At 40.1% G+C, this 26,269-nt stretch overlaps 2 protein-coding genes and 1 long non-coding RNA gene across 3 annotated transcripts; 2 read left to right on the forward strand and 1 right to left on the reverse strand.

Moving 5' to 3' along the window:
• Positions 1 to 9,813: 9,813 nt before the first annotated feature.
• On the forward strand, positions 9,814 to 11,271 carry LOC133735232 (uncharacterized). The gene is made up of 2 exons (XR_009858849.1): positions 9,814 to 9,941; positions 10,749 to 11,271. It is a non-coding gene; the product is annotated as an uncharacterized LOC133735232 (long non-coding RNA).
• A 1,916-nt stretch (positions 11,272 to 13,187) lies between these two features.
• On the reverse strand, positions 13,188 to 16,272 carry LOC133735231 (branched-chain-amino-acid aminotransferase 6-like). The gene is made up of 9 exons (XM_062162639.1): positions 16,029 to 16,272; positions 15,696 to 15,876; positions 15,232 to 15,408; positions 14,947 to 15,078; positions 14,371 to 14,466; positions 14,110 to 14,226; positions 13,928 to 14,026; positions 13,713 to 13,825; positions 13,188 to 13,552 (listed from the first exon to the last, which is right to left on the reverse strand). The coding sequence occupies exons 1-9, from the start codon at positions 16,076 to 16,078 to the stop codon at positions 13,441 to 13,443; spliced, it is 1,077 nt and encodes a 358-aa protein (XP_062018623.1). The 5' UTR covers positions 16,079 to 16,272; the 3' UTR covers positions 13,188 to 13,440.
• A 3,864-nt stretch (positions 16,273 to 20,136) lies between these two features.
• Positions 20,137 to 22,680, forward strand: LOC133738076 (protein trichome birefringence-like 13). The gene is made up of 6 exons (XM_062165517.1): positions 20,137 to 20,568; positions 20,782 to 20,959; positions 21,071 to 21,211; positions 21,753 to 21,873; positions 22,046 to 22,180; positions 22,331 to 22,680. Exons 1-6 carry the CDS (start codon positions 20,151 to 20,153, stop codon positions 22,595 to 22,597), a joined length of 1,260 nt encoding a protein of 419 aa, XP_062021501.1. The 5' UTR covers positions 20,137 to 20,150; the 3' UTR covers positions 22,598 to 22,680.
• The last annotated feature ends 3,589 nt before the right edge of the window (positions 22,681 to 26,269 follow it).

The raw sequence follows: 26,269 nt of genomic DNA on the forward strand, positions 1-26,269 counted from the left end.
GGATGAACCACCTACACTATAAAAAGGGGACTATCGAATCCCTTTAGCAATGTGGTAGCAACCAAAAGGGCTCTGACGGTCAAGTCATTGAATACTCAAATAAGCAATAGGCTAGTGGGCAGTTTAGAATTACTTACCAAAGTGATGGAGAAATGAAGCTTATATATGACCGTGTAGGACACCTTAAGGAGGCGTGTCGCCCTAATGGGCTTGCCTTGAGATCCAAACGAGGCTTTATCGGATCCCACTTGTTTTGTCATATGGTTAGGCGTGATTGCCTTTTTATGTGGTTGAGTGGACCTACTTGGTGTAAACCACCACTGACAGGACCCGCCCCGAATTTCACCCTGAAATCCGAGGTGGCCCTGTGGGGCCCACCTTAGGAATAGCTCTACCAAAAATTCGGCAGGGTCACCCCTAAAATGGACTACCCAAAAACCTGTAAAACACACAAACACTTCAAGCAAACCAACCTTATACTCCTGGAGCCACCCTGCTCCCAATTACCATCAACTCCACTTTCACAAAACACAAAACTCAACAATACTAAGCCCAAAGGTTATTAGAGCAATACTAATACACATAGATATATAAAGAAGAGTAAAGGATCAAGGAATCCTACAATGCGGAAGTAGTGACAATTATGCCTCATATACCATGTACGCCCGACCTCCACTAATTCGCCTGCAAACTGGGCATTTGAAACCGAATGGCCCAGGGGAAAGTAATTTAAAACACGTTAGAGTGAGTGGACAAAAATAAATAAGTAAGAAATTCAAATGAAAGTAAAGCTTTAATACTTTCCCACATTTATTCCTTTAAAAACTCGATGCATGCAACGTGGATAAAACATATTTCTCGCAACACGAAAATTCGTGAAAACATTCCAGCCCCGCTGGTCAAAAGAAATCAAGCTAGCCCCGCTAGCTGAAGGTATCAATCAAATATGGGGATACAAATAAGGGAGCCTCCCAGGCTCGGGTCGGAGTGTCCCACACTCTGGAGCATCCCATGCTCTGCTCTACTCACCCACGAACACATAGTAAGCAGGGAGGAGTACTAATAGGCTAGCTAGCAATAAATATGACGACCCAGGTATGGTGGTTTAAAACCATATGAAAACTCGAAAATCAGTAAGGCTTCCCCATTACTCACGAGAGAAGACATATCCCAACGACGTGGCCCCGCACGCCAAAATAATCTCGAATTTATAAACCATCAGGCGAGAAATAATCGATAAATATAATTCCCTCGAAAATCCCATTTTCGAAAGATATTCCAGAAATCTCAATATTGACGAATAGAAATGTATTATAAATTTCCGGAAATCACCTCGGAAAATAATTCGTCGAAAATCATGCTTTCAAATAAAAGCCATATATCAGAGATACTTATCGAAAACTCAAAATCCATTTCCGAATCATAATTGAAAATAATTCATAATTAATCTCCGAAAATAAATCGTAAATCCAAATCCGAGCATAATAGATTCGTAACCGAAATTCATGTGGAAAAACAATGTCAAAATTATAATCCAAGGCAAAATATTATGCTCGATAAATAAAATGATAATTAAATTAATCAATAATTTCAAGATAAATGCATGCATCATTATTTAAAACAAAAGTCCACTCACTGTTCTATTTAGGCGATCACGCATACGAGTTTCTTCGTCGAGCAATAGCTCGGTACATCGCCCTGTACACAAATATATTCTGTGAATCACTATTCAACAATTTAATACGATTCCTAAAATCAAATCCTCATAATCACGTCTCCACTTCTTCTCGGATTCAAGCCAAATTACATCACTAATATCAATCCGTTAATTTAAAAGTTCCAAGGCAGAACCGAGAGATATCCGACGGTCGGATTCTCGTAAATCGGTAATTGAATTCTAAATTCCGGAAATTTCATAATCAACACAACTTTTCTTCAATTCCAACCAAATTCGCATTTACGAGCTCTACATCAATTATAGGATTTAATAGGCTAAAAATCGAAGCCAGAAAACTGCCCTACGTGCCTCCACGCGCCGGCGGCCACCCAAATTTTGGCAGCAGCAACATCACAACAGACCCAATATTTTTCTAAACTACAACAAGTTCCAATTATACCTGTAAGTGATCGAAATTGGCCGGTGAAGAAAACCTAGAAAATCCAAGAACCCTAGGATCGGGTTTTGATCGATTCTCCCTCTACACTGCAAATCGTGGCTCAAGGCTAGGGGCAAAATGATCCTTGTCAAAAACCGAACCTTCGACGCCGGTTTGGTGGCCGGAGACGGCCGGAATCGCCGAAAATCGATGAAAGTTCCGATCGGCTACAGTGAACTTCAAGGCTCAAAATCGAGCTCCTCCGGCAGAATCACTGCAAAACACCACCACATATGTGACAAGGGGGAAGAGGCGTGCTTGCCGGTGCCTGGATTCCGTCGTGGGTCGGCCGGAGAAGGAAGAAATCGGAGGAGGAAGAATCGGACCGAAGAGGAGAAAATGATTGGGGCAGAAGAGAGAGAAAACTGCGTAGGTTTCCAAAAATGGCAACTTACCACAGTAACTTATACATTTTTTGCCATAACTTTCACATACGAACTCTGATTTTTACGTACCGCATATGCACGCGCTCGGTTTAACGTCCTCTACAACTTTCATGAAGGAAATTTTCTCAAATTTTGACCTGAACAAAAAGTCATCTTTTAAAGCCCCCTAAAAGTACCGAAACGACAATAAAAGTGAAAGTAAAACTCGTTTACAGTCCAAATGACTAGTAAATTGGTAAATTCAGGTTTGGGACGTTACAACCACACACTAGGACCCGTGAGAGAGTCCTTTGTCCGTTTTGGACGAACCCCAGGTGGAACTATGGTTTTCCCTCGGTCCTTTCTCCTTAGTCCTTGCGTTAGTGCGTGAAAGCGAGCTGGGCTTAATCGTTCCTTAGCTGAAAGGTAATCGATCTCTGAATTTCCGAACCTAGATTAGCTCTGGGTGGCTATGGGCCGAATCCCATTCTTCGTGAGGGTGTTCTGTCCTTTCACTGCTTCCATACGGAACAAGTGTAAATCATGCCTCCACAATTTATGTAAATGTTTAATTTTTTAATATTTTGATGGCCTTATAAAAAATGACTGTAATAATGCCATAGGGTTTTTCAGTTATCATAATTTGCTCTTGTAAATTCGGTTTTGCTTTGAACTATAAATGTATAACCAGAAGAGCATGTGCAGTTATTAGCTATTAAGTCTTTCACGTCTTATTTTTAAAATTTTTATGTTAATTCGTAATGGTTCTCGCTGCCCTCTCTCTCTCTCTCTCTCTCTCTCTCTCTCTCTCTCTCTCTCTCTCTCTCTCTCTCTCTCTCTCTCTCTCGCTCGCTCCCTCCCTCGCTCCCTCCCTCCCTCCCTTCCTCCCTCCCTCACCCGCACCGTTTCTCTCAAAAGCCGTCGAGCATGGAGGCGACGTTCCTCGCTACTCTCGTATAGAGGGACAACCTCTGCCTCATCCTAGTGCTGGTCTGCTTATACCTTTCGTCTTATGGCTAGTTGTCTAGGCCTTGTCTCCGATTGCTATTGGTTCTTTTTGATCTCATACCATAGATATGTTTCTGAGGGTGACTTCCTTTGATAGTGTTGGGGGGACGACTTCTATCAGAACAGTGTGGCCTGCCCTCAATTTGAAGGCATGCACCAGCTTTTCGAACTAGGCGCTATGACAGTGGCGATACTATGACGAGAAAGACTTGCGTGGGCACCTGCACCGCCACGTGGTGCTGCAGACCAATCACTGCCCAGCAGGGGGTCTTTTGGGTATTATATATTTAGGGAGCAAGGGCAGTTTCAGAAAAGAGGAAAACTTTTATTTCTTCTGATTGGGTGGCCCTAAAGCCACGTGGTGGGGAAACCCCCACCTAAGAATTTCTCTACAATGACATGAATTGGTGGCAGCTGTTTTGGGCTTCTGTCATATGGTTTGTTTACATTGACCCTCATTTTGTCGGTGGTCATTTGGGCATGCATATTAGATTTTATTGTTTGGCCTACAATTTTTATGTTTTATTTCAGGCCTTTATCATTGTAGGCATCCCCAAAGAAGCCCCTATGTGTAGGGTGGTTTTGTGGATCAAGAATAAATCGAGGTTTGAATTTGGCTTGGTTCGGTTCAAGCTCCCTTAGTATTGAGTTACTTGAATTACACTATTGTCCAAGACATTTTTAGGTTTTCAGGATCTATAGACAATAACTTGATTTTGACGACTCCACTGTGCGTGGGTTACTGTGTATTCTCTGTCTCTCAACACCAATATTAATCTATTGACACCCCCCTTTAGATTAGAAAGAAAAATTTCGTTTTAAGATGTGAATCATTATGTGTAACTTCGTTTTTGTAAGATGTCAGTCTAGTAAGGAAAAAAAAGGACTATATAAGTGGGCTAAGGTGCGCCCAAATCATGTTGGAAAGTGCAGCATGGCATCGAGAGACCTCTCTCACTTGCCAAACCAGACAAAGAAAGTCCCTTTCTTCTTACCTCTCCTCTCCTTCCTCTGCTTCATTTCCATCTTCGCCGTTCTCTCTCAGATTAGTGTTTACACCCGGTTTATCAACCTCTATTTCATCAAGTCATAGCCATTGGAGGGAGAATCAAGATAATGATTAACAAATTTCTCATTATTAATGTGTTGTTATCTTGAGGATATGTTAATAGGAAGAAGGCATGTTTTGTTATATCTTCTAATTAAGGTTGAGATAAATATCAAGGAAGCAGTCAAGGTCATGCACGTACTGGTGCTCATGGATTAGTCTTACTAATCCAAATTGGCAATTGTTGCTTTCCAAGACTTGCACATGGTGCAACATGTTAGGATTTATCAATTTAGGAGTTTGCATGAAAGATTAGCATTTTAGTGCATGAAGGACTGTAATAGAAGAATGAAACTAGAGTACGTGGCCTTTTGAACTAACTTTGATTACAGTTAGATGAGGACTTTAATTAACAAGAAGAAGATTACTACCTTGTGAAGAAGACTAGTACGTGGCCGATATACATCACATGAAGATAGAGTTTTAATTGTCAAAGAAGTTCCAGAGATGAGCACAAGAATTGGATTCGTGAAAGGCTTCTACAACTACAAGCAAGTCCACCTTTATATAAAGAAGCAATCGACAACAGATCACACACACACACATCTCCAGTCAAAACTCCATCATGGGTTTCCTTTTATTTTTCTTAGCTCCAGATTAGTTTCATTGTCTTTTCAATTCTTTAGTTGTTGGCTCTACTAGTTCAAGTCATTTCCCTTCGTTTTTCTTGTAATATAGTATCGATATTTCAATTGTTTCCTTTGCTACTTTTTGGTAATAGTTGATAGTTTTACCTTTAAGCCGTTTATCTTTTTGCTCTTTACGTTACTGCTCTTTCAATTCTTGCAAGTTACTTTATTGTTCTTTACTTTCCTGCTCTTAGTCTAGAGTTTACTTCATTGCTCTTCTATTACCGTACTCTACGTTCTTTGCACTAGGAGTAGTTTCAAAGTAATTATTTGGTTACCAATCATCATTCGCCTCATCCATTGAACAACCCGAAAGTCCTTGTGTCCAAGGCATCGAACCCTCAGCAAGATTGTTCCTTCCTCGACTTTCAGTCGCTCGACGAAGTCAGAACTCGCGCACTACATCTACTACATCTACAATTGCACACTTGGCCTTCTGGCCGTGTGCTGGCACTGAAAAGAAGGAGAAACTGATATGCTGAAGTGATGATTTCATTAACATAGAACCGTATCTTTATACAAGTGTGATTACAAGTTGTTCCTACAAGTCAGGAATCTGTTTACTATCTAAAATACAAATAAGGAAGGCTACAACTATTACACAAATCAATCTGCAATAATATGGGAGATATGGCTGATTACTTTCCTTACAGGCACGCCCCGCAATTCATTCATCAAGAAGGACGTATGTTCCTTGATCCCTCGGCTATCTAGGCCGAGGTGATTTTCAGAGGCAACACTTGCACGCTTGAAGAATTGTAGGACTGGCAGAAATATAGGGGATCCACCACTGGCTGAAATATAGTACAGTAGGATGCCTCCATATGTACTTTCTGAAGCTCTCTTGCTTTCGTCTTTTACAGTTAGGTGAGTTTTGATTTACCGTGATCCTTGGGTAATGGTGAGAGGACATCATCGTTGCCCATGTTGGCTGGAACGATGAGAGAATGGAGGTTAGGCTACACGAGAGGTTAGAGTGCAGCAGATGAGAAGAGTCAGGATCTAATCCTGCTCTGATACCATGAAAAGAAGGAGAAACTGATATGCTGAAGTGATGATTTCATTAGCATAGAACCGTATCTTTATACAAGTGTGATTACAAGTTGTTCCTACAAGTCAGGAATCTGTTTACTATCTAAAATACAAATAAGGAAGGCTACAGCTATTACACAAATCAATCTGCAATAATATGGGAGATATGGCTGATTAATTTCCTTACACTCCCCCTCAATAGGATGGGTGCCGGATCGGGTACGGGTTCTGGAGTGGGTGGAGGGTCGGGTATAGGGTCATGAATGGGCACGGCATGCGTGGGGAGAGGGGAAGGAAGCGTTGGGAGGAGCGACGGCGGCACTGGGGTAGAGACCGACGCCGGAGGAGAAGGAGAAACAGGTAAAGGAGAGTGGGACGGACCGAGAAGGACGGAGTCGGTGACAGGAGGGTTCGTCGAACGACGACGAGAATAAGTACGGAGAGAGGGCGGTGGAGGCGGTGGGGGCGGCGAAGATGGTGGGGTGAAAGAGGAGGGATCGGTGTCTGGAGAGAAGGACGAAGAAACAGGGGGACTGGGGAGAATGCGATGCAGATGGAGAGAAGGGAAAGTCAAAGTCAGAGGATGAAGTGAATGGGTCAGGGGGCAAGGGAATTGGGCCCGGGTGGTGCCCTAATGAGGAGACCACAGAACTGGGCAAAGTGGAATGGGGGAAAATATGCTCATGAAATTTGACGTCGCGGCTAGTAAAGACCTTCTTGCGGGATAAATCAAACAACTTGTAGGCCTTTTGACCGATGGGATACCCGATGAAAATGGACTGAATGGCACGTTGATCGAATTTATGAGCGGGATGAACGTTAGTAGCATAAGCTAAACAGCCAAAAACATGTAGGTGGGAGAAAGAAGGAGGTTTTGAATAAAGAAGTTCGAAGGGAGTTTTGAAAGAAAGAATGGGAGAAGGTAAGCGGTTGATGATGTGGACTGCGGTAAGAGCACACTCCCCCCAAAATTGAGAAGGGAGGTGTGCTTGAAATTTGAGGGCACGAGCCACTTGAAGAATGTGTCGATGTTTACGTTCCACAACCCCATTTTGTTGGGGCGTGTAAACGCAAGAATGTTGGAAAACGACACCATTATCATTAAAAAAAGATCGAAGGGATAAGAATTCGCTACCATTATCACTACGGAAAGTTTTAATGCGAGAATCAAATTGAGTGATAGCATAGCTAAAAAATTGTTTTAGGAGTGATTGGACTTCAGCTTTATGGCGCATTAAAAAAATCCAAGTAAAACGTGTATAGTCATCAACAATGGTAAGAAAATAATGAGCACCAGAAATAGAAGGAAATCGATATCGACCCCAAATATCACAATGAATAATATCAAATGGTTTGACAGAAGATATGGTACTAATACTAAAAGGTAGGCAACTCTGCTTGGCCAAAGGACATATATGGCAAGCATTATTATTAGACGGAAAGGAAACATGCAGAAAATTCTGAGCAATGAAACCTAAACAAGAGGATGACACATGCCCTAAGCGGTTGTGCCATAAATCGCTGGAGGTGATGGTAAGGTGACAGGCTGGGCGTGTGATGGAAAAAGAAGGACTGGTTTTAGACTTCTCCGTCGCTAATGCCACCAAATAATATAATCCATTGCGTTGTTCACCCAAACCAATCGTCCTCCTCGTAGCCAGATCCTGCAAAATACACCAATATGGATAGAAGGTCACTGAACAGTTTAATCCTCTCGTCAATCGGCTAACCGACAATAAATCGACTTTGAATTTAGGCACAGATAACACATCATGAAGATAAAACATGGTACTGAGAGGTAATGATCCTTTAGCAGCAATATTAATTTTATCTCTGCTAGGCAATAGAACAGGTGGTAATGAGCAATTATTATTTTTGTGTAATAATTGCGTAGATGAAGTAATGTGATCAGTCGCACCGCTGTCAATGATCCAATTGCGGGAAACGACCTTGGACAAACCTGGTTTTGTGACGACGTTTGCTTTGGAACTTACGCTGGTATTGGAATTGGGCTGCAAAGTCTGATTACTAAGAGCAATCATAAAATGTTTAAATTGGGCCTTAGTGAGTGTCACGGTTGGCCCACCACCATCTTCAACAGTCGCGCAGACTTGGTTTGCCGAAGGAGCTGCTCTTGGTTGCTTCGAAAAACCTGTGCCTTGCCTCGCTTTGGGGTGACCTGGGGGATACCCAATCAGTTGATAACAAGTCTGTACCCAATGTCCTGGATCTCCACAATAGGTACAATGAGGTCTACCCCTGCCGGAGCCTTGTCGCCGTTCAGTATCAAGAGGGGGTCCTTCTTGGGACGCAAAATTGCGTTCTGGACGCTGGATATGCCGATCAGTCTTCTCAAAGCGTCCACTTCTTCCTGAATTGAAACTGGGTCTGCCAGGATTGCGCATTGCCATTGCAGCGCTTGAAGATGATTCTGCTGCCGGATGAGAGGCACCAAGTGAACGTTGTTTCTCGTCCTGAGAGACAGCTGCATATGCCTGACGGACTGTTGGCAAAGGACTCATCAGAAGAATCTGTCCACGTACAGAACTGTAAGTATCATTCAGCCCCATGAGAAATTGCATAAGTCTTTGTTGTTCTGCCTGTGCTCCTCGAGATGTCTCAGAATAGGAAGCTAATTCATCCCATAAGCCTTTCAATTTTGTATAATAAGCTGAAACTGAAAATTGCTCTTGTCGGAAACAAGCGATTTCTCGCTGAATTTCAAAAATGCGTGGAGCATTACCTTGGGAGTACGTAGGATAGTAGATAACACTGTCGGTGATTTCTGAATCAACAGTGTTGATGATCCATGAATGAACCATATCATTACAACGCGACCAAGTCGCATAGCCTTCTAGGTCTGTCTCTTCTGAGGGAGCCTTTATTGTGCCGTTCACAAAACCAAGCTTGTTCTTAGAATTCAAAGCTAGGGTCATAGCCCTTTTCCATCCCGCATAATTGTCTCCATTCAGGGGCTTAGAGACTAGGACTAGACCTGGATGATCTGAATGATGAGTGAAAAAGGGATTAGAGAGGTCAGATTTTGACATCTCAGATGTAGGAGGATTGGAGGAATCGGCTTTTGATTTGCCGTGATCCTTGGGTAATGGTGAGAGGACATCATCGTTGCCCATGTTGGCTGGAACGATGAGAGAATGGAGGTTAGGCTACACGAGAGGTTAGAGTGCAGCAGATGAGAAGAGTTAGGATCTAATCCTGCTCTGATACCATGAAAAGAAGGAGAAACTGATATGCTGAAGTGATGATTTCATTAACATAGAACCGTATCTTTATACAAGTGTGATTACAAGTTGTTCCTACAAGTCAGGAATCTGTTTACTATCTAAAATACAAATAAGGAAGGCTACAGCTATTACACAAATCAATCTGCAATAATATGGGAGATATGGCTGATTACTTTCCTTACAGGCACGCCCCGCAATTCATTCATCAAGAAGGACGTATGTTCCTTGATCCCTCGGCTATCTAGGCCGAGGTGATTTTCAGAGGCAACACTTGCACGCTTGAAGAATTGTAGGACTGGCAGAAATATAGGGGATCCACCACTGGCTGAAATATAGTACAGTAGGATGCCTCCATATGTACTTTCTGAAGCTCTCTTGCTTTCGTCTTTTACAGTTAGGTGAGTTTCGATCACTCCAGTTTTGATACTATTCCTATTTATTAGAGGACTCCCCAAGTTATTTCCAAGTTTTACAATAAACTGAATTGCCTCTCTGTTGTTAGTTTGACAGGAAAAGCATATAAAGCTTCTCATGCATAGTGATTATATTCCATTAGCTATCAATACGCTTGTAGGCTTGCACCGTTAAGATTATACTTTCATACCATGTACTCATGTAGAATGGTGTGCTGTTACAGTGAAATATTAAGTAACCTTGCATTGCATTTTCAGCGGATTGTATGAAATTAAGTGGCTCCCCTTGAAAATGATCGCCATGCGTGTTTATATAGTAAACCAACAAAATGAACGGATGTTAAATTTTCTTTGGAAGTCCATCCTTTGGACACATTTTTTGCAATTTACATGTGGTACAGAGTTGTGCCATCTTAATAAACCATCAATTATAGAGTCCGTATGAATGCATTGATTGCACTAACTGCCTGGTGTGATGGCACTGGATTTAATTTGCTGAATAAAATGTCTATCTCTGGTCCATCTATAGTAACAGGCTCACGGAAAATAGAAAGAAATGATGCTCAATGTCATGTATTGTTCTGTACTGGCTTTCTTAATTTACTCTCATGCATTGTTGCTCCGAGTACAAAGTTGATGTTCAATGTCTATGATGAAGATATTGCTATGAGAAATTCTAAAGGACACCCCCCTGTTCATATATATTTCCTCACAAATTTTAGTGATCCTTTCTGGCAATAAGGACTTTCACATGCCAGGTTGGTATAAATCTTTTCTTCATGTTCACTGCAGGTTCAAGGTATTCCATTTGATATAGATATATAGCGAGGGTCAAGGCAGTACATATGTATAAAGGTTACTTGAACTTTCCCCGTAATCCTGTAGGTGCAAATTCATATGGACTTGATCAGCTCACTTTCCTCTTTCCACTTTCACTTATGAAACTTGAATTTATCAAGAAGAAGGGGGAAAATGGTTGGATGTTGGTTTTAACTAAAGTCGGGTTTTAAATGGAATTAACTGCTAGAAGTTTAAAGAAGTTACCTGAGACATGGCCCTGTCTGTGCATATGTGTTTGACTTCTTTTGGCTGGACATAATATGTGTATTGCTTTCCATCTTCCTTACCAGTTTGCGTGAAGTTCTGTTTTGATGTAATGTAGTATTTTGTCGAGATGTACGAACTTTTCGTTTGGGTTTTTGTTTTGTACTTTTTTCAATTATGTTCTGCATAATTATCGAATTATTCGAAAGAGATTGTAAAAGAAAAATTAAATAAATCTGATGTTGAAAAGAGGTTGGGCGTAGAGGCCAAATGAGATGCCAGCACATTCGGTTCAAGTTGCCTCGGGTGCATGGCAGAATTCGCCGGAAGAAAGGTGTGTAGCAATTAGATACCGCGAAGCAGAAACAAAACAAAACTTCGATTCAATCACACTTTGTCTGCTACGTACATGCATCCAAAAATAGCATATTGATCGAGACGACGATCCAAGACTACGGATTGGTATCCCACGCCGGCTATGGGTAAGGCCTAATGGCACTGTTCTCTCTTGAGCTCTCTATGCTTTTTCTTTTGGAAATGATTCATGATGCTTGCCCATACAACAATCTTGGCATACTTTGTTGGAGGGAGGACAGATTTGAGGAAAACTGGTAACTATCTTCTTCTGATATAGTGTATTCAATCCATTAAAATTCAAATGACCATAGCAAAAATGCCAAAGCCATGTTGGATCTTTCATCTCGGTCGTATGGCAGGAATGAACACTCTTGATTAGCTGCGGAAACAGCTTATTTGGTGTCATCTTAACATGAGCAATTAGGCTCCTTTGTGGATCATAAATTTTGTAAGCAACTTTTCTGATTGTGGACACATATCCCTTCTCTCGAAGCTGACCAATACTCAACAAATTACACTTCAAATTAGAAACATAAAACACATTTAAAATGATTTTAATATATATGATCAGTTTTAGTTCTAATATGAATAGCACCCTTCCCCATATAACATTCACAGTAGAATTATTACCAAACCTCACAGCAGTGAGACATGCTTCATTCAAAATAACTGCACAACATGGGAGCAGTCAATGCGATTGCTGCACCCGGAGACAAAGTACCATGCATTTACATCAGGCTCCTCGTTAACATGGAATGCCATCAAAAGTGTCTTCTTCTTCTTCTTTCTTTTTCTCTGCTAAATTGGATTGCTCCCCATTCTTTTATTTGTCTTTGTGAAGCTAATTTGCATAACACTTCGAATGAAAGTGACCATATCCATGACACCTGAAGCATTGAACCTTGGACTTGTCAGGATGTCCTCTACCTCTACCTTGGAAATCTGAGGAGTGATGATCATATTTGAGCTTGCTTCCATTGCCATCTCGAATACCTCTGCCTCCTCCTCTCCATTTGCCTTGACCTCTTCCTCTTGCTGAAAAATCACTATTGGTTGCAACCTTCAAAGCAGCTTGCTCTTCACCATCGTGTCGAGTGAATTTTTGCTCATGGTCAAGCAAAGAACTCTACATGCAGCTCATCAACTGATAATTAACTCATCAATGTCTTTGGATTCTTTAATGGAGCAAGCTATGTAATTAAAGTTGTCAATCATGGAGTGAAGAATTTTCTCCACCACAGTAACATCTTGCATCTGTTCACCATGGATTCACATCTTATTTGCAACTGACATAACTCTTGAAAAATAATCTGTAACAGTCTCACCAGATTTCATCTCAAGGGTCTCAAACTCTCTGCAAAGTGCTTGGAGTTGAGAATTAACGTTCGACTCTTGCATTGCCTTGATACTTCTTTTTCATCAAGTGTCATATATCTGCTTGGATGTGTCCTTTTAGAGAATGGTCTCCAAAATTGAGCAATCAATTGCTTGGAACAAGAAATTTTTCACTTTCAAATCCTTCAACTTTAGCTCATCCAATGTCTTTTGCTGTGCTGCTGCTAATAAATCTCCAATGGCAGATTCAATATATAACACCGGTTTCACTGAGGCCCCAATACTCCTTGGACTTGAAGAAATTCTCCATTAACATACTCCAATGGTCGTAATGAGTAGTGACCATCGAAGCGAGGTATTAAAGGTTGCACGTGTTCTCTGTTGCCACAATCCCTGCTGTTGTAAGTCACAAAGCTGCTGCTTTTTCATCTCAAGCCCAGTGGGCTTCTGATGCCAGATTGTTAGAGAAACTAAACATTATGAAAGCAAAACAAGTATTGGAACTGAATGATTTCATTGATTGAAAAGAATTAAGCTCTATATAAATAGAGCATACAAACAAACTAACAGAAATCTAGAACGACTATGCCATGATTAACAACTCCTAAGTTCATGGGATTTCCTTAAAGACTTGGTAAACACTAACAAAACTCCTAGTAGACTAGGACTTCTACTTATTCAAAACAAATGAGAAATATAATATTTATCAAAGATGACAAGCTTCTGGGGTTTGGTACAATAAAGAAACTCAGTTGACCTCTAGGGTCCATCCCTGCTTGTCCTCAAGACAACCTGTTTGGATTCCTGTTAGCGTTTCATACAGTTTCTGACATAATGCTCCTCCTGTTTTGTATTCAACCCTGCAATATACAGGCATGTTACAACAAAAATAAATGTTAAGGAAAATGTGGATTGGATTGTAGTTTTGATCCAATTACTGAACACATGATCGATCGATGTGGCTGTTTGATATGTTACTCGTTACATCAATTATTAGGATCAATGGGGTGTTGCACTTGCCTCTTGTCTTGATAAGTTACAGCGCCAATAGGGTTGACAACCACGGCAGTTCCTGTGCAGAAAGCTTCATCGGCTGCAAGTAAATCCTCCACTGGGATCACACGCTCCTCCACCTGATTGACAATTAGTGGAAGTACATTCTCTAAAAATTAATTTCTTCCGAAAATGTTGTCTGATATATCAAAAATTTCAGCTCATTGGAACTTTTAGATCACCTGGTAACCAAAATCAAGGGCAATGTCAATGATGCTTTTACGGGTTACTCCAGGGAGGATAGTTCCATGTTTCAGTGTTGGAGTTGAAATGACATTACCCTGCAGGTACATAAAAAATATAGTCATAAAGCTATACAACAAACAGTATATATAAACCCTTAAAAGTTACTAATTGGCAATACCTTCAGAATGAAAATGTTAGCTAATACAATCTCCTCAATGTTTTTACCAGTTGCAGAATCTAGGAATAAGACATCAGAGAACCCCTTGGCCCTTGCTTGCTGTTGTGTTTGGTAAACCTATAAAGAAAAATAAGTACAGCAAATATATCAATTTTTCTTTTTCTTTTTGCTCATGCAAACCTATCAGTTCTTAATTGTTGCTATTAATTAGAAAACCAAAAAAGATAACATATGATTAATTAGTTCTATATATGAGCTTACAGGTGAGTAATTGGTGACAGACTTGACACCTCCAGTTCCACCAGGAGTAGCTCTGTGGATTTTATGCTCAACATACAAATTGAGGGCTGCCCTTCCCTATCACAGAATAAACGTCCAACTATTAGACAACCAGCTGCAGAGCCTTAAATCTTAATAAGCTGTCAAAGATTGTAATGAGTTGGGTTGACGATATATGTCAAACTAACACCCTCTTTTGCCTGCAGTCTCATTCATCATCTAAAGAGATCGAATGTTAGTCAACCAGACTCCAAAATCCTTAGCTATATATGTAGACAATGTATATCAAACTAATAACCTTTCTCCAGTACACACTCAGCCCTTTATGTAAAGGGACAGACAAACGCACACATGATGTCGAATGGTTCAAAACAAGAACTTCGAAAATTAGATATCTGATACCATCATAATAAAAATTGAACCCCACAAGCTTGTAACTACTAAAGGAATGAGCAAAGCTAGCTAGTCAACAGACATGCCCTAGCTAATAATTAACTTCAAATATGTTTTGCTCATACAGTTTAGTCCGGCCAGCCAGCTGAAATGGTTTACTCTTACCTTGTGATAATTACCAACTGGAGAAGCAAATATTAGGAATGTATACTCCAGTCCCGGGCCCAAGCCCAGATTAGATCCACTCCCCACGAGCAAAGGCCTAATATACAGTGATCCTTTTCCTGGAGGTGGTACCTATATAAAGAAGTAAATTAAATTTCCAATTGATCCAAAAACATGCAGTGTTCCATTGAATCCGCAAAAAAAGGAATCCATTTGACAATGTTGCAAATTTCCTAAAACAAAATTTATAGATCATAAATATGTTATCAAGAATATATACAGTACCCAACGCTTGTTGGCGAAGACTGTTTGCTTCACAGCATCAACAAATTGCTCAACGGATGGAGAAGGCATGCACATCCTCTCTGCACCCATCTTCATTCTTAGAGCATTCTCTTGGGGCCGAAACAGCATAATACGACCATCTTCTGTTCTGGTCGCCTTAAGACCTTCGAATAGTCCCTGCAGGCAAGTGTGTGTGTGTGTGCACAATTTTGAATGACCAAATGATTATGGATTTGGTTAATTTTTTGTAGGCACAGTTCTTGCATAGGAATATAAAGGATCAACAGTTAGAATCATTGAATTAGGTCATATACTAGTGTAAAATAATAAAAATTCTCAAATTCTTAAAATAAGGACGTCCTTTCTAGAACGGGCCATATATATAATATAACCGGTGTTGTTAAGGAATGATTCAACAATCTGTCAATCTGTATATATATCAAGTTGAATGTTTGCTGACCTACCTGTCCATAATTCAAAATTCCAGCAGATGGACAAAGCTCAATATTTCCATACGGAATGAGATGTCCTTGCGAAAAGTTGTTTCCATCGGAGCAGTTCATGGTGTACATCGAATCAGTTGGAGTTATTCCAAATGCCAGTTCATCCCAGTTGACACCATTAGCATACTTTTCGCCATCATCACTGCAATTTAATTTTAGATAGAAATTACAAAGTAATATCTATTAATGATCGATAGTACTGGAGAAACAATATGAAGAAACGTGCATGACCGTGTAAAGTGTGGTAAAATTAACGTCATTTAGGGTTACACTTATTTATCTGACATTAAGTACCTGTGGTTGATAGATTCCGAAGTTGTCGTTAAACCTGAAGAAGCTTCCATGGCTGCAAATTTGATTGTCTGCAGAGCCCAGAGAGAGAGAGAGAGAGAGAGAGAGAGAGAGAGAGAGAGAGAGAGTATGAATTAACCTGGGAATATCAAGCGGGGACTGCAACCAAAATTTGCCTGCTGTAATGATTACTTCTCCAAGTGGTATCTTATATCTGTAAACAAAACAGGGTGAAAACTCCTATTGGTGGCTTTTGGAGGCAAAAGGCTATTAATGTCAACAGAACGAAGCAACGGTGAAGCTACCATTTTCAAGGTTGGGACGCACGCTGCCTTTGAAGCCGTCGGGTTAGGTTAGTAGCTAGTCATGTGAAAATCAATATAAGGGAATAATTAATTAGTTACACCTAATTGACAGAAAAATCAAAAACCAGTATGTCACTAAATTTTGCTCTAGTAGCTGGGTAAGTGACGATTTGAATGGGTTATACATGGGAGGCCGCTTGTTTTGACTTTTTAATGTGAAATCTAGAAACTTCTGCATGGTTCGACACGTTGGTTTACTGACTTGAGTTGCCCGATTGGTTCGACACGTTGGAACCGACTTGAGTTGCCCGATTGGTTCGACACGTTGGTTTACTGACTTAGCGGTAAAATGTTGGCTCATATTCAGACCGATTCGATAGAAATGGTAATATAAGCTACCCATATGTGGAGGTAAAGATTTTTGACCATAGGCCTATACTTATAACTAGGCCATTTAAATGACCTAAATATAGAGAGCCCGACTAATCACGGGTACTGGAAGATACAACTTCTAGAGGAACTGACCTTACCGAGTGGAAATAGCCTCGAGCAGATAACCACCTCTTTGAAATGTGAGATGCAATTCTTAGGTTGAGCCTTGCGGTCTAAGTACACTAGCGTTCTCATCCATAATTAACTGAAGTCCACGTGACGTTGAAGCATTGGGTTGTGCCTCGAGAAGTCCCCAGCAGAAGTTACTAGCTCGCTGCCCAAATTTAGGAGATTGGTGCTTGGAGCTGAAGAAACAATTGGTCTATAAATTGAAGGCTCAACGACCATGTAACAAAAAGTATTTTCAATTGTCTACTGCACTCGACTAAGAAAGATATTGATGACTTAGACATCAGAGAGTTTTTTGCAAGTACCCTCCCTCCTCCTCCACCATTAGTGCGATTCAAGCTTTTATTCAACAATCCTCGAGGAGTATTAGAGCAAGTTCGCCCGTGGGTCACCAGGTCACCTACTATTCACTGCTTTTTATGTGTATTTTCACTCTCTGGGTCACGGGCACAGTATATTTCGTGTCCTGGGTCGCCATGTGTCACCCTGCATGAGTCACTTTCTGGGTCACCCTGGTGACCTGCAAGTTGACCTAGTGACCCAGGTCTTATTGAAAATTGTGCCCGTGACCCAGAGAGTGGAAATAAACACTAAAAAGCAGTAAATAGTAGGTGACCTGGTGACCCAACGGGTGAACTTGCTCTTAAGTCGAAGCAAGCATGCTTGAGGAAGATTTGTCCTAGGAAGGTTAGCTCGGTTATATTTGTTCAGGGAGATTTGTTCGAGAAAAATTGACTCAAAGATGATTGGTTCGTGGAGTAGTTCAAAGGCAAGTAAGTCGAGGAGGCAAGCTATTCCTGCATCATTAATTAAGGCAAACAATTTGAGATTGGGACTCCAGTCCAACATTATTGTGAGTCAGTCCATCTGGAATTTTTCATCACCAACACCCTACTTGTGCTATATGTGGAGAATTTAGGACACAGCGTCCATTAATGTACGTGACTCTTGCATTGCACGATAGTTTGACTCATGGAATTTGAGAAGGGGCTTGTGCCTTGTGCTTAAAGCACTACCACAAATGAGATTTCCAATCTAATGTGAGTGCTATAATGTTTTTTTTTTTTTTTAAATTTTTCCCTCCATGTATGGATTAAAGAGCAAAACTAAGTTGTAGAATATGTAAATCGGGATGAGATCATTAATTTTCATAATGGAATGGTTCTAGAGACGATTGGAGTCATTGAAAAATGATAATAACTTTTTGGAGAATGACAATATGATTATGAAGAATGATGTTAACTTTTCTAAATAATGATAATAATTTTTCGGAAAATAAAAATAGTTGTTTAGATACAGTGACATTTTCACACCTCATGATAATTAAAAATGTGATGTCATTTATGTTACAGAATGATTAATCCTTGATGTCGGATGAACCACCTACACTATAAAAATGGGACTATCGAATCCCTTTAGCAATGTGGTAGCAGCCAAAAGGGCTCTGACGATCAAGCCATTGAATACTCAAATAAGCAGTAGGCTTACCAAAGTGATGGAGAAATGAAGCTTATATATGACCGTGTAGGATATCTTAAGGAGGCGTGTCGCCCTAATGGGCTTGCCTTGAGATCCAAACGAGGCTAGCTTTATTGGATCCCACTTGTTTTGTCATATGGTTAGGCGTGATTGCCTTTATATGTGGCTGAGTGGACCTACTTGGTGTAAACCACCACACACTAGGACTAGTGAGAGAGTCCTTTGTCCGTTTTGGACGAACCCCATGTGGAACTATGGTTTTCCCTCGGTCCTTTCTCCTTAGTCCTTGCGTCAGTGCGTGAAGCGAGCTGGGCTTAATCGTTCCTTAGCTGGAAGGTAGTCGATCTCTGAATTTCCGAACCTAGATCAGCTCTGGGTGGCTATGGGCCGAAGCCCATTCTTCGTGAGGGTGTTCTGTCCTTTCACTGCTTCCATACGGAACAAGTGTAAATCATGCCTCCACAATTTATGTAAATGTTTAATTTTTTAATATTTTGATGGCCTTATAAAAAATGACTGTAATAATGCCATAGGGTTTTTTAGTTATCATAATTTGCTCTTGTAAATTCGGTTTTGCTTTGAGCTATAAATGTATAACTAGAAGAGCATGTGCATTTATTAGCTATTAAGTCATTCACGTCTTATTTTTAAAAATTTTATGTTAATTCGTAATGGTTCTCACTTCTCTCTCTCTTTCTCTCCCCTCCCCCCGCAGCGCCCTTTCTCTCAAAAGCCGTCGAGCATGGAGGCGACATTCCTCGCTGCTCTCGTATAGAGGGACAACCTCTGCCTCATCCCAGTGCTAGTCTGCTTATACCTTTCTTCTTATGGCTAGTTTTCCAGGCCAGGTCTCCAATTGCTTTTGGTTCTTTTTTATCTCATACCATAGACATGTTTCTGGGGGTGACTTCCTTTGATAGTGTTGGGGGGACGACTTCTATCAGAACAGTGTGGCCTGCCCTCAATTTGAAGGCGTGCACCAGCTTTTCGAACTAGGCTCTTTAACAGAAGCATGATGTTGACGACAATGCCTAGCTTCCTCCATCGACTATGCGTGGTGGAGGGTCGGTGTGGTGGTTGTGATGTTATGTCATTAGGGCTGTGAAAGGTTTTTAATGGCGGGGAGATGATTGTTGGTTTTGGTAGGCGCTTCAAACCTAGCTCAACGCTATTTCCTTGGTGGTGTGGTGGTTAATTGGATAACATCTAATTAGCTAGGTTTGGCTATGACAGTGGCGATACTATGACATGAGTTGGTGGCAGCCGTTTTGGGCTTCAGTCATATGGTTTGTTTACATTGACCCTCATTTTGTCGGTGGTCTTTTGGGCATGCATATTAGATTTTATTGTTTGGCCTGCAATTTTTATGTTTTATTTCAGGCCTTTAGCATTCTAGACATCCCCAAAGAAGCCCCTATGTGTAGGGTGGTTTTGTGGATCAAGAATAAGTCGATGTTTGAATTCGGCTTGGTTCGGTTCAAGCTCCGGTAGTGTGTGGGTTACTTGAATTACACTATTGTCCAAGACATTTTTAGGTTTTCAGGATCTATAGGCAATAACTTGATTTTGATGAGCCCACAGCGCGTGAGTTACTATATATTCTATGTCTCTCGACACCAATATTAATTGATTGACACTCCTTTTAGATTAGAAATAATAATAAAAAAAATTATGTTTTAAAATGTGGATCATTATGTGTAACTTTGTTTTTGTAAGATGTGAGTCCAGTAAAGAAAAAAAAAGGACCTATATAAGTGGGCATCACGTTGGGCAGTGCAGCATGGCATCGAGAGACCTCTCTCACTTCCCAAACCAAACAAAGAAAGTCCTTTTCTTCTTACCTCTCCTCTCCCTCCTCTGCTTCATTTCCATCTTCGCCGTTCTCTCTTACATTAGAAACACATCCTCCGTTCCCTCCCGACCTCACAGCTCCCTCGAATTCCGGAAACCCCCCGGATCCGACCCGACGGAGCCGGCCGGGTCCTGCGACTACTCCGATGGAGCCTGGATCTACGACCCGAATGCGTCTCCCAAGTACGACAACACCTGCAAGGAGATCTTCAAGGGCTGGAATTGCATTTCCAGCAACAAATCCAACGGCCGCGAACTCGTCAAGTGGAGGTGGAAGCCTAAGCACTGTGACCTCCCGCCGTTCGATCCCGCTAGGTTTCTTCAGATGTACAGAGACACCAGCATTGGTACTTTCTCTTCTCCATAGTTCAATTAATTCACTTGAATTTGTGAATTTTTGATTTCACTAAATTTAGAGGCTTTAGTGTTCTTGGAGACCTATTAACTAACAGTAAGTACTCGTTTGATTCAGTGTTGCTTGTTATAGAAGTTTCTTAAAGTAGAAATCAATCTTGAATCTGGTGTTGAATGTAAGAGCTTGTGACTATTCTACAGTGCAGGGTTTATTGGTGATTCCTTGAACCGGAATATGTTTGTTTCGCTGTTCTGTTCGTTGAAAGGCGTGTCGAGTGAAGTAAAGAAGTGGCGGCCGGTTGGTGCTGATCGCGGGTTCACATTTCTTCAGTATAATGTTACGCTTGCGTATCATAGGACAAATCTTTTGGCTCGTTACGGTAGGTAAGCTATGTTTCCAATTGTGTGGTGGTTTACATGTTGCAGATGTTGAGCACCAGATTTTCATGTATTAGTTGGTATGGTTAAGCTGGTTATGCTTTCTCTTGGATGCAGGTGGTCAGCCAATTCTAATGGTGGCGTGCTGGAATCTCTTGGATATAAAGAGGGGTATAGAGTTGATGTTGACATTCCGGTTGACACATGGGCTGAATCTCTCAGCTTTCATGACATTCTGATATTCAACACAGGGCACTGGTAATAGTTTCCTTCTAATATGCCTTTCCCTTTAAATGTTGCAAACACATTTAGAACTTCTGTTCTTTTACTTATCTCTTTATCTCTGCATACAAGTATATCTAGCATATCGGCCTTATTTATTACTATTGCTGAATTTTTTGTTGCAATTACAAAATTTTTTTTGTATCAAAGTCAGAGATCAGAAGACTAGTCTAGTTATCTGTGTCAGTGTGTCATAGTCGGATCATAACACTGGCTTATTATTGACAATCATGATACAATTTCTTTATATCATCTGCGAGTGAGAATATTTTTGACGCAGAAAAGCATATAATACTTTGAAAAACATAAAGGAATTTGTGATATCCTTGGAGCTTGTTGGTTTTCCCACTAGTGTACCAGGGGTAAAAATACGCTAGTAATCAACTGATCTGTCTTCAAAAGGCTATAAAGATGCTAATTTGAATAGGAAAAACGGTGTTTTGAATTGAAAATGCAACAAACTAGGTTCTTTTACTTGTGCTGGCTATTCATTTGAACTTTTGTTTTTTGTGAACAGGTGGTGGGCTCCTGCAAAGTTTGACCCTATGAAGTCGCCTTTGCTTTTCTTTGAAAATGGTCAGCCTGTAGTTCCTCCAGTACTTCCTGACGCTGGCCTCGATATGGTTATGAAACATATGGTATAGCAACTTTTAAGATGAAAACTTTGTTTTTCAGCCAGTGGAAGTATTCTAGTGGTCATGTTTCTAAAATATGATCAAAATGTGAGGCTAAAATCTCGTGCATATAGTACTAGAGCCCAACACATGCTATTTCATTGTGTAGTATGTATTAAGAGTGTGTTCCTTGTAGGTAATGTTTTTAGAGAAGAGACTGAAACCTGGTGCAATCAAATTCTTTCGTACTCAATCACCTAGACATTTTGAAGGAGGTGACTGGAACCAAGGTGGTTCTTGTAACCGGCAAAATCCTTTGTTGCCAGAGCAGGTGAGTCACATGACACTATCATGAACTGATTGAATGCTTCATTTACTTGATGCTTATATCTGAGCACAAACCCCTTCTATGTCCTTTATGTAAACAATTTCTTGTATGCAACATCAAGATAAATATTTAAAGTCATGGTTTGATTTTCAGGTTGAAGAACTCTTCTCATTGAAGAATAATGGAACAAATGTAGAGGCACGACTCGTGAATCAACACCTTTACAAGGCCCTTGAGGGGTCAAGTTTCCATATTTTGGACGTAACCCACCTGAGTGAGTTCAGAGCAGATGCCCATCCATCGGCAGCTGGTGGGAAGAAGCACGATGATTGTATGCACTGGTGCTTGCCAGGAATAACAGATACTTGGAATAACTTGTTCATAGCACAGTTAAATAATGTCAGATTTAGAACAAAATAAATCTTGTGCGTTGAGATTTTTCAGTTCTTTTTTATTGCAGTATTTCAGTGGAATGAAAATCTCTTGCGCAAGTCATTGATTTCTCTCTCAGTTCATTAACCATCTGATCACTGAACCGTTCGCCCGAGCCGAGGTATATTAGTCGATGGGCCGGCCTGACCTGAGCCCGGCACGGCTCTCGCATGACATAATTACAGGTTGGATCGTTACAAACAATTTTTTTTTTTTTACATTTAAAAAAAATTACAATGATGAGATTTGAACAATGACCTCTCTATTTAAAATTTATTGACAATTTCCTGAATAATTTACATTTGTCTTCTTTTAGATATGTCTTGTGTCTTTGAGACATGAGTTGAGCCATCTTAGCTTGGGTTCTTTAAAAATTGCGGCTTGTAACACTCTCAAGTTGGTGAGTGCCAATTTCAGGGTGATAAATAAAATGTTTTTTATTTTTTATTAATATTCTCTTTTTTTTAAGAGAAGAAAAAGAAAATTACAAACAGAGACCCCAAATACAACTTACAGTGAAAATATCAAAATTAAAAGTAGAGTGGCAATCTTTTGGTCCATATGTTTGGGTCTAAAGCGTCATGGCCTAGGCTTGTGATCGCATTCGCAACGAAGTTAGCTTCACGAGGAATATGCTTGAAGGAAATTACTTCGAACTCTTTGACCATATGATGAATATCTCTAATAAGGGTCTGATGTGCCAAGGACGGTCACACAAGTTGTTGATTGAGTCAATGATCAGTTTGAAGTTGTTTCGAAAAGCATTGAAAATATCAACTCGAACAGCACTGCATTCAGCCACATGAACATTAGCATGACCTAAACCCCTTGAGTAAGAAATTATAAGGGAGGCATACTAATCCCTAAAGGTAACTCCAACCATGAAGTCTCAATTTATGGTGCTATCCTCATTTTAGCACCTCCTTCTTGCACTATTCATACAGCACCCATATCTCATCTCCAACTAATTTGGGGTGTATGAATATAATATAAGTATAATGTTTATCAATATTATATTAAAAACATGTTAATTAATTTAATTAAACATGTGTGGCCCCGAGCTGTTGTGTTTTTGGCTCATTGATAAAATCTGAAAATTAGGATGCAGAATTCAAATCCAAGTCTAGAAAGGAAAAAGGTTTGCGCGCAGCTTTTCTATAAGTTCTAGGAAAGTTAGTCTTTCAAGTTCTATTAGGATTTGTATTATAGGCTTAGAAAGGCTTAGTCTATTAGGATTAGGAATCCTAATCCCATGTTGTATCAGCAGCCTCTATGCCCTATAAATAGGAGCTGCAGTCAGTTTTCTGGAATAAGAAGACAGAAAGAGCAGAAAACTGAGAGTCAAGGTGATAGAGAGATAAGAACTAGTCTGAGGGGTTTGAGGGATCTGCAATAAGTACTTGTAACACCTAAATTCTTCATAGTGCTAGTGAATCTCTCAAGAGAGATCACGAAGTGGATGTAGGCTAAAATTTTGGCTGAACCACTCTAAAATCTGTTGTGTTGTTTCTGTTTTCAGTTCATCTATTTTCTGATTTTGCTTAAGTAGTAAAACACAACGATTCAAAGGGCGCTTACACAATACGAGCTACTGTTCATGGTCATGGTTCTGGAAAAGTCACAAATTTGAGACTTGGTTTGAGACCAAGTCTTATATTTTTGAGACCAACTCCCTTAAAATAGATTGTTGGAGAACCCAAGTTGCATTTCGGTCTCAAATATGGGATAGAACCCCCATGATTGGAGTTGTCCTAATGATAAAGCCTGCAACATCCTTATTGTTGATGACATAACCATCAATGTTTAGCTTTGCAAACTGATCAGGAGGAGGGACCAACAAATTGTGTCATAGTGTTAGCCAAATAGTCACCATCAAGTATAACGGTCAAGTTATAGTGTAGGGATTATGAGTAGGGGATATCGTACTCAAGGAATTGGAAAACTTACTATAGCTAGGGAAAACCTAAAGGGTGCTAGATGAATATCCAAATGTACAAATCACAAACAAGGGCTCACAAGTGAACTAAAGTTCATGGTGGATATATGTAAGATGATGTAGTGGTTTGATTTTGGTTTTGAAGATGGTTTCAACTCAAATTAAGACAAATTAAATAACTTGAAATGTAAACTAGGCTATGCTAAACTAGATGTGATAGAATGGATGGAAGTTAGAGCTTTAGGTTGTTCACCATAGCCTCCCTTGCATGCATTGATGTTCAAACTATAAGTAATGCAATCCCAAGTATCCAATTACCCTCTTAGCATCCGGATAAGACTACTAAGGCCTAAACTCCTTTGATTTTATCAATTTCCACCAGATAAGTGCGAAACTAACTACCCAAGAACAAGTTATATTACTGGATAAGTATCAATTTCTTGCTCCTAGATGTATAAAGGTTTGAGTTTAGATAATCAAGCAAGCAAACCAGTCCTAGGTCTAAGTGATTTTAACTCACTACCATCACATACACACCTAGTGTGCTATCATGCTATTAATGTTCAAAGCTAGCTACTCTCTATACATTGTTCATGTAATGACAAATGCAAGGTATTCAAAGTAGCTAGATTCAAAAATACAAGCATTCACTTCTTGATTTAGCATGTGAAGATGATTATGGAAATTGCATCAAATAAGATTCAAACATCAATTCATTACAAGTTAGGGTAGGGCTTTCAACCCTAGCCCCAACAATAGACTACTCACACATATCTACATGAACTAACATCAACATAATGGAAAACATTAAGCTATCAAAGAATAGAGTTTAGAAATGACTAGGGATGATCACAAGTGAAGAATGATGAAGTGGTTAATCATGGAAACTTTGTCATGGAGATGATGTGGGTGGCTCCTCTTGTGATCTAACTTCTTCCTTGAACTCCTTCTTCAAGACTTGAGATGATGATGATGCTTGGCATATATAAGATATTATGGGTAGGGATGTAGTTAGAAAGTGGAGTGGTGAAGATGGAAGTTTTGTGGAGGAGATGGTAGTGGGTTGTGTAGAGAAAAAAAAGAAAAAAAAAGATGTAATGGCTAAGTGTGGGTGATGCCTTCTTCCTTATGAGAATGAGTGCTTAAATAGATGGAGAGAGATTGCGAAATGGTGTTGAGAAGTCAAGATAACAGCTAGGTTTTTGAATTGAGCAAAGAGGTGGAGTATGAGAGTAGTAATAGATCCCAAAAATAAGGGAAAAGAGTATGAGAGTGATGGTGTAGGTTAGAGTAGGAAATGATAAGTGAGGGATGGTGATTAAGCCTAAAACATGATAGATATTGAAGTGATGATGATGGTGGACTTTTGAGTAATAGGGAGTGTTTGGTTGAATTGGAACCAAAAGATTTGGAATTTGGTTAAGATAGAATGATGGTGAATGGATGTAATGGAATAGATGCTATGATACTCATTCTCCTTGCTCCTTCATGAATATGGCCGGAAAATACATGACACCATCGTGGGTGGTGGTGCGTCGCCACTTGTACCACCAAAAGTGGTGGTACATTGAAAATTTGTCGGAATTTCACATTTTTCTTTTATTGTCAAGATTTTCTACAAAACATGAAATTAGATTAGTCAGCATTAAATTGGACTGTAGAATAAGTAATTTCCATGATTTAGGGCACAAATATGTATATGAATTATGATCCAACACATAATT

The sequence above is a fragment of the Rosa rugosa genome, chromosome 3 (assembly GCF_958449725.1).
Source record: "Rosa rugosa chromosome 3, drRosRugo1.1, whole genome shotgun sequence".
In the NCBI taxonomy this organism is placed as follows: Eukaryota; Viridiplantae; Streptophyta; class Magnoliopsida; order Rosales; family Rosaceae; genus Rosa; species Rosa rugosa.